Source organism: Sinocyclocheilus anshuiensis, unplaced genomic scaffold (assembly GCF_001515605.1).
Source record: "Sinocyclocheilus anshuiensis isolate Anshui unplaced genomic scaffold, SAMN03320099.WGS_v1.1 scaffold225, whole genome shotgun sequence".
NCBI classification, from domain to species: Eukaryota; Metazoa; Chordata; class Actinopteri; order Cypriniformes; family Cyprinidae; genus Sinocyclocheilus; species Sinocyclocheilus anshuiensis.
Window position 1 is genome coordinate 317,218 of NW_015539845.1, and position 17,149 is coordinate 334,366.

At 36.3% G+C, this 17,149-nt stretch overlaps 1 protein-coding gene across 2 annotated transcripts in view; it reads left to right on the forward strand.

Moving 5' to 3' along the window:
• Positions 1-17,149, forward strand: part of LOC107684542 (cyclic AMP-responsive element-binding protein 5-like) — a 79,579-nt gene that overhangs the window by 31,435 nt on the left and 30,995 nt on the right. For both annotated transcript variants that reach the window (XM_016480819.1, XM_016480820.1), the window contains 2 exons: positions 6,169-6,295; positions 7,731-7,841. In XM_016480819.1, the coding sequence (XP_016336305.1) occupies positions 6,169-6,295; positions 7,731-7,841 (238 nt within the window). The remainder of the gene's footprint in view (positions 1-6,168; positions 6,296-7,730; positions 7,842-17,149) is intronic.

Genomic DNA, 17,149 nt, shown 5'->3' on the forward strand with positions numbered 1-17,149 from the left:
GCAAGAAGCCAAGAGCATTACATCATTGCTGGAGTGGAGTCAGAATGGAAGGATATGAGTCAGTGGGCTGACTGTGCCTGGCTCTCTCTCTCGCTTTCTTTCTGGCTCTCGTCTCTCTCTCTCACTGAAGTGGTAGTCAGGCCTCTTACACTGAAGTCACTTCAGTTGGGCATGTAGAGATGAATGTATGTTTTTATAGCATCATTTAAACAGCTTTATAATGTCTCTTACTACGATTATAAAATATTATGTTTATACTGTGTTTAGGACAGCTGGACAAAGGCTGCATGCAACATGTATTGCTAATGGAAAGGCTTGAATTATGTGTAGAATCTGAAAATTAAATTTTCTAAAATTCTTGGAATTCCCTTCTAGATTGTGTTCAAGAATGCATTCTAAGTTACATTCCAGAATGGAGAATGTATATCAATAAACAGAATAAAGACTTTTCTAGAATAAATTTTTTTTCTCTCTCGATTATGTATAGAATGCATTGAATATCACTGTCCAGAATTTTTACGATTTTTGTTAAGGGTTGTCTTTTTGGATTGTATTCTAGAATTTAATATGATTATGCCTATACTCATGATGAAATATTATGTTTAGGGCTGCCCTACAAAGGATGAATGAAACATGTATCGCTTATGTAAAGGCTTGATTATGTGTAGAATCGAAGATTTTCAAGAATAGATTGTATTCAAGAATTCATTGAATATCACTATCCAGAATCGAGAATCTTCTAGAAATGTTCAATATTTTTGCTTTATTACATGTACATAGAATAGTATTGAATATCACTATTCAGAATCTTTTAGAATTTATAGTTTTAGAATTGCATTCTAGAATGCTTTGAATGTCATTATCTAAAATCCACAAACTTCAAGGATACTAAAAATCAATCTAGAGTTTTCCTTAGATTTTCTTTAGATTTTCTAAAATCTAAAAGACTGAAATGTCACTATCAGAAACTATTTTTAAGAAGTTTCTTTTAGATTGCTCTAGAATTTGTTGATTATGTGTCTATGTAAAGCATTTTCGAATTCTATGAAATGTATATTCTAGAATGCAGTAAATATGGCTCTAAAATGTTTTACATTTCTACTGTGCTTCTAAAAGTGAGATTTACTAACAGCTTGTAATGCATTGTCAACTTACTGGTATTTACGCCATTATTTAATGCCCAAAAAGCATGTCCATTTTGTGCTTACATGTCTGCGAGTGTTGCTCATTTGTGCTCCTCTTGGTAGATTGCATTGGTAATTATAGAAATAATCTGGCTGTGTCTGTGTTCTTAATTTGCGCATTGTCAGTAGATCACCCACAGAACTTTCCACTCACATCCATGCTTTTATGGGATTGCAGTCTTATGCTAATTTGCCTTGTTTAGTAAATATGGCCCTAAATCTTCTCAAATTCTTCAATATTTTCTTTTAGATTCTGTTCTAGAATGTGTCTGTGTAAAACCTACTAGAATTATTCCCTATTATGCTCTATAATGTAGTAAATATGTCACTAACTACAACTTTTTACATTTCTAGAATGCTTCTCAATCTTCTAAAATTCTTCAGTATTTCCCTTTAGATTCTGTTCTAGAATGCAGTGAATATGTTACTACCTAAAAGGTAGAAACTTCTAGAACTCAGTCAAATCTTCTTCTTCTTTGGTTCTTCAAGAATTTTTATTTTAGATTTTATTATCAATTTATAATCTCCTAGAATTCTCTTTAAGGGCCATTCATTAAACCGAGTGAATTTCTGAGTAAATCATTCTCAAAACCATTCTTGCATAAATGGTTGCATTGAACTGTATGTGGTAATTTACATAACAGTCATTTCACAATGATTTATGCAGAAATTCTGCTTGTGTTTCATGAGTAGGGCCCCTATATTCTCTATTAGAATGCATTATGTATTGTTTGTAAATACTTGAGTAAGTCACCATGAGACTGTAGATTACCCTGTGATGCAATAACCCTATATGCAAGGAGAGTATAGAGTGACATCTTAATCTCTCTAAGACTTGAGGCTCTCTAGGAAGGTCAGTGATGTTGGGTTTGGTGTCTGTTAACTCAGAGAGAGAATGATAGTGGTGGATCTTGCTGAAATCGAGAGAGAAAAAGAGAAAAGACAGCGAGGAATAGAAAGGGAGGAGTGATGTCATGTTGGAACAGGGAGACAGTGTGTGTAATGTGAGAGGAGAGGGTCAGGATTGCACTGTGTGAGAGAGAGTGTGTGTGTGTGTGTGTGTGTGTTTTAGTGTGTACGTATGCCCACCCTTCACCCTCCGGGGGTCTTATTGTCCCCTCTGAAATGACAGCCTGTCATTAATACAAAATATTAAATTCACCATACACACACTAACACACACAGACAGTCATGCACTTGACGTACACCCACGTGTGCAGTAATTCTGGGAGTATGGAAAGTTTTTGTCTTATGATATTTTGCCCTTTCATAACAGGCTTTATTCTCTGTTGACACACACTTTTTATTTCTCTCTCTTGCTGAGTAGTAGGTGAGCGAGTTTGACAGGGAACCTGTACAGCGTCTAAAGCGTCTTTCTTCCCGTTGGCCAGGTTGAGCACTTAATTAGGAACGTTTCCTGTTGGCTGAGTTTTAATGTGCAGCGGGACTGGCCCGTAGAGAGTTGCCCGCTCTCTGTTTCCCTGTTTCCCACTCTCTTTTTCTTTCAGACCAAGGCTATTTTTTTCTTCACACTATTTTGGCTGAATGGTGGTTCAGAGCTGAGCTGTGGCTTTTCACCACCACAATAATGTAAATCCTTTTTCACCATCTAAAAATTCCCTTATATTTATTTTACACTAGAAAACAAAAGGAGACAAGCTCAGGCTGCCTCTGATTATGCATACAGTACTTCCCTAATATAAAGTAGAAAAACAGTATGTGAAAAGAGTAGTATGTCCAAGTTTATCCATAAAACAGTATGCAAAAAGTATCTGAATTACCTACTAAGTTGGCCGAGATTTTAAAGTGTGCGTCCAATGGACTCATAAGACCATGAGAAAAGTTGTGAATGGCAGTGAAGAGATGCAACATGATAAAATGACAACATGGTGAATAGTATGTCCGGATTACATTCATACTTCAACCAAATAGAATGTACTTTTTAAAAGTCGCAAAGTAAGTACTTAAATTCAAAAGTCTACTTAGAGAGTATGCAATTTTGGATGCCGTTTTGGTATTTAGTGGCGGTTAATGAGAGCAGGTTTTTTGTTATTAGCAGAATGCTAATGTTGTTAGCCTCTTCCCCCGTTTTTTGGTAAATATTTTAGAGTGAAGGAATAGTTCACTGCAAAATTTATATTCTGTCAACTTATACTCACCTTATCTGTATTTGTTACAATGGGTAATTATTCTTCTCCTTCAGTTCCTTCAGGGCTCCCACAAGGGTCCATATTAAGTCCAATGCTGTTTTCCCTATATATGTTACCTTTGGGGAGTATTTTTAGGAAATATGAGATTGCATACCACTGCTACGCAGATGATACTCAATTGTATGTCCCATTACACCCAGTTGATAAGTCCTGCACTACAATTGTCAAGTGTCTCGAGGATGTAAAATCCTGGATGGCTAAGAATTTTCTCCATTTAAATGAGAGCAAAACAGATGTGGTTGTTTTTGGTCCTCTTGGCTCTTCACCCCTTATTTCTAGTTATTTGTGGCCTATTTCTAGAAATGTTCATCCATATGCAAAAAAATCTGGGTGTATTTTTTGATCAGAGCTGAGTTTTATAAAACAAGTTAATACTGTGGTGAAAACTAGTTTCTACTACTTAAGGTTAATAGCTACGATTAAACCAATGCTCTCATGTAGAAATTTGGAGACAATCATCCATGCTTTTATATAATCTAGATTGGATTATTGTAATGTTGTATATTTAGGAATTTCTCAATCATTGGTAAATCGATTACAGCTTGTTCAAAATGCTGCTTCCAGGCTATTGACTGGTAGGAGAAAGAGGGATAGAAAAACTCCAATTTTAGCATCCTTGCAATGGTTACCTGTTAGATATTGGATTGATTTTAAGGCCCTAGTAATAATATTTAAAATTTTAAACGGTCTCGCGCCTTCGTATCTGTCAGACCTTGTTACTTTACATAAACCTGTTAAGAACTTGAGATCTGCTGATAAACTATTGCTCCAGGTACTGCGGTCCCGACTTAAGCAAAAAGGTGACCGGGCCTTTTCGATTGCCGGTCCTCGGCTATGGAATAATCTACCTCTAGACATTCGCCATGCCCCCTCTTTGTTCGCCTTTAAAACGGCTTTGAAGAAGCACTTTTATATTATGGCGTTTGAGTCTGATTTAGGAGAGATGTAATGAATGTTTTCCTTTTTAAGATGTTGTGTTTGTTATTGTCTTTGTTTGGTTTTCTTGAATCCATTGTACAGCACTTTGGGCTGCTCCGAAGGCAGTAGAAATGTGCTATATAAGAAACTAAACTAAACTAAACCTTCATGCCATTTTCACATACTGCCTTTTGTGACACAATAAAAAAAGGAATTTGAAAGTGAATGAGTTTGGGGCTTTCAAGCTCCAAATATGACAAGAAAGTCCAATAAAAGACGTTTGTATGCACTATTTCAAGTATTAAGAAGCCACACATTTGTTTTTGAGAAACCTGTTGTGACATCTTGACACTGCATACTTGAATGTATGCAAACACAAATGAGATTTGATAGCTGAAGGGAATATTTCTAGAAAATAGTTTCAGTTTGTCTGTTGCTCACAAAGCAATCAGATGGCAACTTTTAATACAAGCATGTGGAAATAGATATTTATGGTAGTTTATTGTTGCTGTTACTTTGTAGATTTTGGTGCTTGACTGCCCGCCTCACCTTTACTCTGGAAAATAGTAGTTTTCCTCCCATGATAAAGAAAATGTGAGTTTTATTTAGGGGTGAACTATTCCATTAAAAAATGAGCCAGATCACAACAGGGTGTGTATATGTGTGTGTTTCAGAGCTGTGAGGTTGTTAAGCATGTGATGGATTGGAGTGTTAGACTCAAATGACAATATGTCAGAATGTTAATGACCGTATGTGCATGTGTGTGTGTCTGTGTGTATGCATACACAGTAATCATGCAGTGTAAATGCTGCTATTTAGGCCAGATAAATACAGGTATTTGTTCAGGTGGGGAACCCTCCCTTTCCCTTTCAGCTGTCCGTCAGCTCTCCAATCAGACTGAAATAATGCTTGTCATTTGAGGCTAAAGGTTATTCAGACAAACTGCGTTTCTCCACACTGTGTGGTGGTCCAAGTCTATAGGTGGTATGATGGTGAAGTTAGTGAGTGCTATATTAGACACATTCTGCCTAAATATCAGTGCGGTCAGTGTAGCGCTGGCAGCTTCGTGCCAACCCAGAGAGGAAGTTGTGTGGTTTTTGTGTTGAAACTACATATTGCGAGCCACAGCTGAGGCTCTGTTTAGTGCATTATCTGTATGAGAGAACGTTTTATAGATGTTGATTGTATTATGCTATTAAACTCTCTCATGAGATTGCAGACTATGAGAGAGATTTGTAACAATCTAATATGTCCAATTCACCTCGGCATCTTTTTTTGTATTCATCCACACCCATGCTTTCATTGAAGAATGCAGGGTTTGATCAGCCTTAAGGCAAGAGCCAGTAAACCTCCATTGAGGGCTTCCAGCACAATGTCTCTTGCTGGGAAAGCCATTCTGCCTTGTTGTGCATGCCTGACTATATCTTAAAGGGACAGTTCACCCAAAAATTTTAATTCTGTTATTAGGGTCAATGACATGAGGATATTGAAAACCTACAGGCCCTCATAACTATGTTTTAAAGTCAATATGTAAATATGTCAATATGTCTTAAAATATCAGATAAATAAATATCGGATATGGACATTGGACATTCTACTAAATAACTCCTAAATACGTACAACATGAGGATGTGTAAATGCTAACAGATTTGTAATTTTTCTATGAACTGTACCTTTAAGTAAGACCAAATAAGGCACTGAAAATTCTTAGGAACTATGACAAATCGAAACGAGAACTGAATTCTATATGGTACAATTTCCTTATAATGGCAGATGTTTTTTCATGTCATTTTTCTTCTGAAGTTTCATCTGATGAAACCAGTTAATCTCACTTTTCCTTCATTTTTCTTTCTTAGGCCAGTGCCTGGTTCCCTTTCCTCGTTGTTGCACCTGAGGAACAGACAGCGACAGCCACTGCCGGCCTCCATGCCTGGCACGTTGCCTGACCCGACTATGCAAGGATCGTCTGCTGTTCTGATGCCTGTGAGATCATAAATAAACCCACAAACACACACAATGCATTTACACTTCCCAGTCATGGTTTCCTGATGACTCTGACAACTGAAACGCATTAATACGCGCACAAGCTCATCTTTCATAGACCATTCTCATGCTTTTCTCAGCGGTCTGCTTTATATTAATGCCTTTTCCAGTGCTGTGACCCATATTAGTGGATGTTTTATTAGGAAGCGCATCAGCAGAGGTGTAATTTTCTACCAATGCTCAATCTGTTTTAATTCTATTTTGGATATGTCAATAGGAACCTGAAATCAGGCTGAGGAAAGTGTGTGTGTGTTTGAGCGAGCTGCCCATATCATGGTTCTAATGACATGACACATGTTCTCATTGTAACATAAGCCAGTCCATGTTGGCTATTGAGGTAAAAGCAGTTGATTAAATTAAACTAGGATGTTTTTTTTTTTTCAATCTCGATTGCCATCCCAGGAAAGGGGTGCCGGGTGGGGTGATATTTTTAAACCAAATATTCCTCCAATAATTACAGCGGACTGCTGCGCTTTCACCCTGCAAAAGGGCCATCAGGGGGTTGGAAAGGGGGCTCGGAGGGAGATCTTGGAGGTCTTGGGTTTTAGTAATAGGACCCCCAGTCTCTCTCAATCTCTCTCTCTCTCTCTCTCTCTTTCTCTCACACACACACACACACATTGAAAGTACCATTTTACAGTTTCTCTCACCTTAAACCGAACGTAAATCACCAGAACACTCTTTGTATGAGCGCAAACATCTAAGACCTCAATTTCAGCCTTTCGGTCACATTTAATTGAGACTTTCTGAATTAAGAGATTCTGTCTTTCTCACAGAACTGAGCTTTGGTTGAGTTTGTGGTTTTGGTAATAGTCCTATTTTAAGCTTCACACTTCTGCAGTATTCAGCTTCCTCTCTTAGCTTGTCTTTGACTGCTGCTTTTCCCACAGTGTTGCGGAATATGCGTAGATATACACACACACACACACACACACACACACACACACACACACACACACACACTTTTAATGAACTTAATTAACTTCATAACATTTTTCAGCAAATTTGTCTCTAAAGTAAAGCTAATACCCTAAACCTTAAACTTGTTTTTATTATTTTTATTAATATTTTAATCAATTACTATTCATATTATACATAAATATTAAATAGTATCTTTAATGATTTTAGAATAAAAACGGTTATGGTTATAAAAAAGCATGGTTATATTTTTGCCTCAAGACAAAATGTTATCATTTAACTAGCCAGAGAAATAAGATTTAACTTATTCTAGTAACGTTTTTCAGTAATATTGTTGCCAAATGTTTGGAATGTGCATTCACATTTACACTGTAGCTTGCTCGTTGATTTTTTTTATTCAAGTTGTTTCAAGCATTGATGTGATTCTGAAGTAATATATTCACATTTATGGGTACAGATGGAGAGGCAAATATCTATGGGCTCTAACATGATGGGCATGCAAGGCCCCGCCCACAGCAGCTCATGCTCCTCCCCTCATGTTCCATCCATGCACTCAGAGGCAAAGCTGGTGAGTCAGTCACACACACAAACACACACTTGCATATTTTCCTTCTTGCCTACCCTGTAAGATTTGATTTGAGTTCATTTTTATCTTCTGTTATTGTTACAGAACTAGTCACCCAGATAAGATACACAACACATGCATGTATAAGCACAAAAAGATTTTTCCCTCTCTTTCTTTCTCTTTCTCAAATGCATATGCACGCACACACATAGACACACACTGACATCTTTTTACTGCGATATATGCCAGCTTGTCCGATGTATATCTCGATGCCCTGAACATAGACTTGTGCCTCTGCTGCTTGTTAGCACTAGTTCAGCATGGTGGTGATCTCATCAGAAACAAAGCAGCCAGTCAGAGCTCTCAGAGACAGAGAGAACGAGAGAAAGAGAAAGAAACAGACTGCTGGAGAAATATGAAAATACATTTCATCAATATGTACCGATGACAAACTGATTTATAGTTCTCTAGTAGCTACAAGAATGTACTAAACTTACACCACACACAAGCTGTTAGTGGATTTGACTGCTAAAAAAATCTAAACGTTGAAAATAATGCACCATTTTGAATATTCTGTCATTATTCACCTACATTTATGCCATTCCAATACCTTTATTTCTTTCCTGTGGCACAAAATGATATATTTACAGAATGTTCTGGCTGCTTTTTTTTTTTTTTTTACTTATAAACTGCAAAAAAAAAAAAAAAAAATAAAAAATAAAAATTAATAAAAATAAATGAATGAATAAATAAATGAATAAAAATCTGTTAAATTTATGTTAAAAAAAATGGTAGCTGTGGTTGCCAGAGCTTTTTAGGTTTTATGTACTGAACTTAGATTTAAATATGAAAATATATTAAAATATAGCATAAAACCATACATGCACATAAGTTTTATGAGATCACTGCATTTATCAGTATTTTACTGTAAAATTACATGAAATGTCAAATTAGATCTATTACACTTTTTCATCAATTACATAATTTACCAATGACCATTTTTACAGTCCTTTAACATTAAAATAATCATTATTATTTACAGTGTGCAAAACCAATGTGTTCAATCAAGATGCATGGTCAAGTGCAAACATTGCTTTGTGTTTTGAAAAGTCTCAAATTTAAAATGTTATTTGCTGAAAATCACCCAAAAGGCTATTTTGCATTTACGAAAATTCAAATATGACACGTCAATGATTTTTTTTTTTTTTAATCATCATTGTTGAAGCCCGTCCTCATGTATGGAAATAACATCTAGTACTTTTTTCTTCCATATATGAAAATCCTACAGGTTTGGAACCACATAAGGATGGGTACATGACGACAATGTGTGTTTTTGTGTGAACAGGACTGTTACATCCATCTGCCTGCATTTGTACAGTTACCATAGATCCCATTTAAGTATGTGGCTGCTCACACGTTTTAGTTGAGCTTCATAGCGGTGGCAAGAGGATCAGGAAGACAGATTTGGTAATTAGATTAAAATCCACTAATTATACCATGTAATAATCCGGTATTTGTGGATTTGGAATTGGACTCAGGAGGGAGTTGATTATTTTGCTCTGAGAAAAAGGGGAGCGCAGACATTTGGAGAAAGGAGGAGACTGAAAACAATACTAGATAAAAGACAGAAAGAGAGGGAGAGAGAGTGTCTGTATGTCAAAGAATGAGTGATGATTCTGACGGTGGAAAGAGCATTCAAAGAACACTTAACTCTCTCTCCTTCTCTCCGTCCTGCTGGAGATTGATCTCCATGTGTATTTTTGAATTCTTTCATTTTGTTGCTATGGTAACAGGCAGGGGGAGCATAATATTACTTTAATGTGCAGTCTTTTCTGTCCTCTGGCTGGACTCCAGGCACATCCCCCCTCTCTGCTTCGCTCTCGGCCCTGATTGTAATTGAATTATAAATTCCTTTTTTTTTTCCCTTTTGCTCTGACACGTGAAACCAATTGTTTTAAGGTTTCAAGAGTCACTAAAACAATCTTATAGGAAGAATTAAACATAGTTCACCCCGCCTTCGGATGCTGGATAATTTAATTATCTGTACGAATGCAAATATATCAAAAAATAAATAAATGCATTTCACATGTACTTTAAATTAAATCCTAAAGCAATGAAAAGAAAGCTGCCAACATCTAGAGTGTTCCAACATTCACTACACAAAAAAACTGAAATTAAAATTAAGATTATTATTATAAAATAATTAATTATGAAACAATAATTATTAATTATATTATTTTAATACATATACAAATAATTAATTATATATCGTAAAATAATTATAGTCTAAAACTTGATACTTTTACATGAAAAGCAATATTCCCCCTTTTCCTAAAATATATATATATATTTTTTTTTAATTGCATTTTTTTTTTAATGTAGCTAAGTTTTACAAAATGACAAGAAAAAAACATTTCCCTGTTTGGTAATAAAACAAAAAAAAAACATGTATTCTCTGAAAACAAGTCTAAATAATTTACATAATTTTGTTTCTCTTTAGATTTTTTGTTATTTTACTATATAACAACACGTATTTTTTTCAGTGCAAGATTTAGCTTTTTTAAATTTCTTTTTTTGTTGTAATTACTATGGCATCCGCGCTTATGCGGCTGGGATAATGGTAACCGTTGCTATCAGGTGACCTGTTCTGGGAGATCGGAGCCATGTGTCCCCCACACGGCCCGGCCCGGACCAGCACGACCCCAGTGTGGAGATCCAGCCCTAATCTCATTATACAGAGATGTTGACTTATTCCAAATGGGAAATATCTCCCCCAACTGTAACCTCATACCCAACCCTCAGCCACAAGAGAGAGAGAGAGCGAGAGGGTCGAACTAGAGAACATGAAGAAAGCGAGAGACGGAGGAAAGTGGAAGTGTGTGTATGTGAGAAAGACAGCGAGAGAGTGTGTGAGGAGATCATATGTTGGACAATAATTAGTAATTATATTATTTTAATACATATACAAATAATTAATTATATATCGTAAAATAATTATAGTCTAAAACTTGATACTTTTACATGAAAAGCAATATGTAAGGTCTTATTAAATTACATTTAACTGTAAATATATATATATATATATATATATATATATATAGTATATTATGTATATCATTTTATGTATACTGTATTGTGTAATATAGTAAGACCTTTATATATTTTTCTTTGTTTTTTCCCCCTTTTCCTAAAATATATATATATATTTTTTTTTAATTGCATTTTTTTTTTAATGTAGCTAAGTTTTACAAAATGACAAGAAAAAAACATTTCCCTGTTTGGTAATAAAACAAAAAAAAAACATGTATTCTCTGAAAACAAGTCTAAATAATTTACATAATTTTGTTTCTCTTTAGATTTTTTGTTATTTTACTATATAACAACACGTATTTTTTTCAGTGCAAGATTTAGCTTTTTTAAATTTCTTTTTTTGTTGTAATTACTATGGCATCCGCGCTTATGCGGCTGGGATAATGGTAACCGTTGCTATCAGGTGACCTGTTCTGGGAGATCGGAGCCATGTGTCCCCCACACGGCCCGGCCCGGACCAGCACGACCCCAGTGTGGAGATCCAGCCCTAATCTCATTATACAGAGATGCTGACTTATTCCAAATGGGAAATATCTCCCCCAACTGTAACCTCATACCCAACCCTCAGCCACAAGAGAGAGAGAGAGCGAGAGGGTCGAACTAGAGAACATGAAGAAAGCGAGAGACGGAGGAAAGTGGAAGTGTGTGTATGTGAGAAAGACAGCGAGAGAGTGTGTGAGGAGATCATATGTTGGATGGTGGATCAGTGTGCGTGTGTGTGTGCGTGTGCGTCTGTGCTCTTTGGCCGATGAAGCCAAATTGATTTTGTGGTGGGCCAGGGGGTCTCCGGTTGAAAAAAACCTGCTAAAAGTGCTTTTGTTCCCACGGGACCGCTGTCAGATCGTCACACACACACACACAGTGTAGTCTGGCGGAGTGCCGTGCTGTCTTCATACTCTGTGGTTAAGGTGTCATTTATCTCAGGCCAGATGTGGATGAGCAGGCTCTTGTGTTTGTGGCTGTTTTGCTCTTGGGCCGAGCAGCAGAATATTTATTATTAATGAAGTCACTGATGATACGTTTCAGATATCCAGTTGTTCGATGTGCTGGGCAGATGTAGTTGCTCTGTTGATAAAGTGGGAGTGAATTACAGTATAATTCTCTCGACCATTTACTCTATGATATATTTTCATAGACATACTCAACAACAAGCTACATAACCAAACAGCACATGTGCTCCATTAAAATAACGCCATAGATTTGCTCTTGGGCCGAGCAGCAGAATATTTATTATTAATGAAGTCACTGATTATAGGTTTCATATATCCAGTTGTTCGATGTGCTGGGCAGATGTAGTTGCTCTGTTGTTGGAGTGAGAGTGAATTACAGTATAGTGTATATTCATTTTTCACTCTCCATTTACTCTTATGATATATTTTCATAGACACATACTCAACAACGTGCTATTTATCTCACATAACCAAACAGCACATGTGCTCTGTGCCCGGTCATTTTGTTTTTCCTCCACATGCTGTGTTTTGATGCATGAAAGTTCTCGTGTCTGTGGAAAAGGAAGCACAAACGCTCTTATCAGAGAGAGGAAAAGGCCTGTGTATGTGCCAGCTGAACCCTGTCAAACTCAGTGCGGATCCACTTTCAGTTCCACCACTGTTTTGGCATGTGCAGATTTTTGAGAGAAAAGTCCCTATGAGTTTTTGGGAGGTATACAGCTTACAGCTTCCTTTGAATAATTTGCATGTAAATATTTGCTTAGAGCTATAAACTAATGTAATAAAGGGACCTGTGAGACACAGAAGATGAGAATATCCTTTTCTAAATCAGTGTTTTTGTCTTGAAAAATATAATACATATCTGAAAATAAGTGGACATCCCATTGTAAATAACAGGTTTGACAAAGCCACTTAATTCAAGTGAAGACAAGTTTTGAAATGTAATATTTGCGTGTGAAACAGTAGGAGAAAAAATGCAGGACTTGATTGAAATGTGAAAAATTACAATTCTATAACAGGATAGAGACAAAATCCTAGTAGTTAACCTGATCCAATAGCCTAAGTGACATCAGATGTAAAGGACATTTCTTCAGGAGGAGTGAGTTTTTTTTTTTTTTTTGTGGCATTTAAATTTTTTTTCCACGATCTGTTGGAAGCCTGACTTTTATGTAAATTGAAATTGTTTTCATGTGATTCATTTTCAAAGAATTTATTTCTATTTTAGTAAATATAATGTAAAATAAATACAAATTTTATTTCAACAATTGTTATGCGTGTTTTTACTATCTTTTTTAAAGCTGGTTTATTTATTAAGTACAAAGACAAACAAACAAGCCAGGAATGTACATTAAGAATTCAAATAGAGGTTATTTTTATTGCATATTTAAAATTAAATTGACCTGAAAAGCAAATTAAAACATAGAAAAATGAAAGCATATTAAGATGTTTACAGTATTGAATATAAGTGCATTTTGTCAGACTTTTTCCACTTGTTTTAAGAATAAATTTCACCAAATGTATAGTTTCATATTTTTAAAAAAGCCATTCTGTGCATGGAAAAGAAAGAAATGAAAGTGATTTGACTCTAATTTCATAAAGAAATATAAACATACAAAATAACCTAATTATGCAAAGAATCAGTAAAATGCATTGAGTTTAATATTTGCAAGGGTATTTGCTAATAGCTACTCCACACAAGTTCTCTTGACCAGGAACTGAAAATCTACGACTTCTGCTTGGAATGTTAGTCTCACTATTCATGCCAGTGACAGTTAAAAACAATCTGTGGTTCTTTGCTTTATCAGGGGGTAATTATCCTTTGTTTACATTGTTACTAAGGATGATAAATTTGTCACTAAGCATCAGACTAGATGATGAGCTTTTTTTATGAGATGAACAATGCTATACGTTCCTGCTTTGTTTCTAGGGGCCTTTGTGCTGGCACACGCCGCTCAGTTGACATAATCCTTGGCATGCTCTAAATGTACTTGTTTTTTTACTTGAGCAGTGGAAAAAAAAGGAACCTTTCTTAAAGAAACATTTCACCGAGGGATTCAAAGTGATGTAAAGTTTTCATGTGAGCGCTGGAGATTCAGGCTTATGTAATCGCACCCTCATTCATCCACAGAGGATCATGTCTGATCGCAAAAGTATTCAGATGCAGGCATACTTGAAGCAAAGATGTACAAATCTTTAATTGTGCTGGGTTACACTATTTTATAAAATATTTTGTGTATTTGCTTATAATTATACAATTTTATTATTTTTATTGTAATTAGGTGATGCTTTTGGATCTGAATCCTTTAATTTATTAAAAATACATTAAAAATATGATTGATTGATTCATACATACAATGACTTGAATACACCTCTGCTGTGGTGAGTATGTGCATAATTTTTGAATTAAAATGTATGTTGATATTTTTAGGGAGCATAGTCATAAATGTCAATGATACAACTGTCCTGATATGATAATGAAAAGAAAACCTTAAAAAAGTAGTTTGGTATTATATTTTATTATTATTTCTTAGAAAAAATGTGGTATATTCCCCCAAAAAATATGTTTTTAAGAACTTGGCAGATGTGTTTTAAACTTTTTTTAAGATTTTTTTTTTAATTTTTTTTTTTTGGACACTCTTTCATGTAAATTCCACATTAATTGAATACATTTTTCAATATAAAAAAAGATTATTACAATACTTTTTACATGAAAATACTTCTTCAGTCTTTCTACTTTAAATCAAGTAGTAGCATTTCATTTGATGTTACTTGCCATTTCGTTGTAATTGTTTGTGAATTTTACTATAGTTTTTGAGTGAAAATTGTTTCTCCATTTTTTTTCAGTGTATGTATGTTTTATGTCTATATGGAAACTGTAATATATAGTCATACCTTCTGTTGTAAATGTGGGATGTTACAATTATGTAACTTCATTTCAAATCTCATGCGTAATTTCAGACTAATTTCAATGACTCAGTATTTCTGCTTCATTGAATTATGTCTCCATCAGTGGAAGGTCACATTAAGTTGCGAGTCCTTTACTGAAGAGACACCTGCAGCTGGTGCACAGGTTGTGTGTGAACCTCTGTTTGCACAATGAAAATCTAAATCCATGTTTTGTAAGCAACATCTGTATGAATGGTGGCATTGTTAGGGGATGATGTTACAGGAGAGGGGTGATGAGCTAACGCACAGCTGAAACCAGCCACACCGCGTAGACCGACCATTACATATGTTAACATACAAAGAAAGAGGGAGAGACTAAATTCATCATGGTTGTGACAAAATGTCATGAAACTTTGTTGAACGCTCATCAGAATGGCTGCCTACACTATTTACTGCTCACAGCATGTCATATAGGCTATATCTAAAATTTCGATTCACGTAATTAATTGTTAATTCATTTCACTCTTGTTTTTATGCACCTAAATCACAACTGCTTAATTTAAGTTACTTTCAAAATAGAGAGGCAGAACTTATAGCTTCATTGTCTTTGCAACAAAGGGATTATCTTGTTTAACCAATGCATTTACAATGCACAATTGTGTTTTTCATTGAGTGGATGGGGGGATGGAGAACATCCAGTGTGCGTTTGAGTTCTAACGGCATGTGTTGTTATAGCTGTAAGAGTCCAGCCTTTTGGGTAACGGTTCAGAGGCCACCAGTGGGTCCACATCACAGTAGAGTTTAGCTGAGTAAACTGGTCACGTTATAAGATGATCACCAAAAACACCATTTAAGGCCCCATTTAAATTATGGAAACTGTTGAGTTTTTTAGACACTTGATTGCAGATAAATGAAAGTGTATATTTATAGTTTACATGTATATTAAATGCAATTATAGCTGAACATAAGAGTGATTTTTTCACCAAATTAAGTAGGACTTAAGTATATCTTTATATATATTTTCATAATTACTTCTATTGTCTTTTAAATATTGTACTGCTGAATGTAAAAGCATTTATGATGTTAAAATATACTTAAATATAATTTCTACTGAAACTTGTATGCCATCTATTCAGTTGTATTTGTAATTACATATTTATAATGAAGTAGCTATTTAGTACATTTACATTTATATGAACTTTTACTATTTTGTTAACTTTTATTAACCATTGCTAACTACTAATGCAGTATGTTAGTCAAAACATCAAAAAAGTGTATTTCTTTAAAGCACAACAAAAGATCATAAAACTTATGATAAGTTTGAGATTATTGCTAAATTTACATTTTAAACATGTGCTTAACAGGTGTGCTGATATTACATTGCATTATATCTGCAAGTATAGTTCCCCTTCAGGAACTCGAGCTGCGTCTGAAAACGCTATGGGAACGAACGCCTTCAGCGTGACTGTGCTCTGAATCACGTGTGTAATCAGTCCAATGGATGGGCGAGACGTTACGGGCGGGGTGACGTAGCGACCAGGAAGCTTAAAAGCATGTGCGGTGGAACCGGCGTCAGCTTTCTGTCATTCAGCAAGCACTCTGTGTGTGTGTCAGTCACATATCTGTTGTGAGGTTTGTCTGTCCCACTGATAAGCTCTATTATGTCTTAAGCTGAGGCTAAGACAAAGCATTTGGGCGAGAGCAGACAGTGTTATAGGCTGTGTGTTCCGCCCTGCCCGCGCTACATTACGGGTGGGGATACACACAGTCTGTGCGTTGTCTGCTTGGGAACGAGGCACGCAGAGTCGGGCTCTCGAGGGAGACGACTGCCCGCATTGTGAGCGTCTCCCGCTGCGTGTGCTTTGCTCCCGGAAGGCTCTCTTTGAGGACGGAGTCTTCGCCAGCATTCCTCATGGTACTGGCCCCACTTCCACTGAGGCGGAGCGGTGGCTGCACTCGTGGGGTTTGCAGATGGATCTGGTGGAGGGAATGGAGACGGGCAAGTCCCTATCATCTTCCTCACCCACCAGATCCAGCGCCCGCTCTCTGGGATCGGAAGCACGCGCCCCACTCACGCTCCGCTCTCGCCGGGCGTGCTCCAAGGAGTGTGATTGAGATCGCGGGGATCACACATGATCTCCACCTGCATTCCCTAGATCTAGCGCTCTCTCTCGGGATTCGGAAGCCCGCGCTGCGGTTTTTTCCCCTCTGAGTGAGAGTGAGGTTTTATTCTGAGGAATTAAAATGAAGTATTTCATCTGACTATGAGAAGTTAGATATACAGGAGCTTTTGGGATAAAAATTCTCGCTGGATAGTCTTCGGCTAATATGTCCTGACACCTAGGGACCAGGACTTCTGAGGGCCGGCCCCCTCTGGGGAAGAGC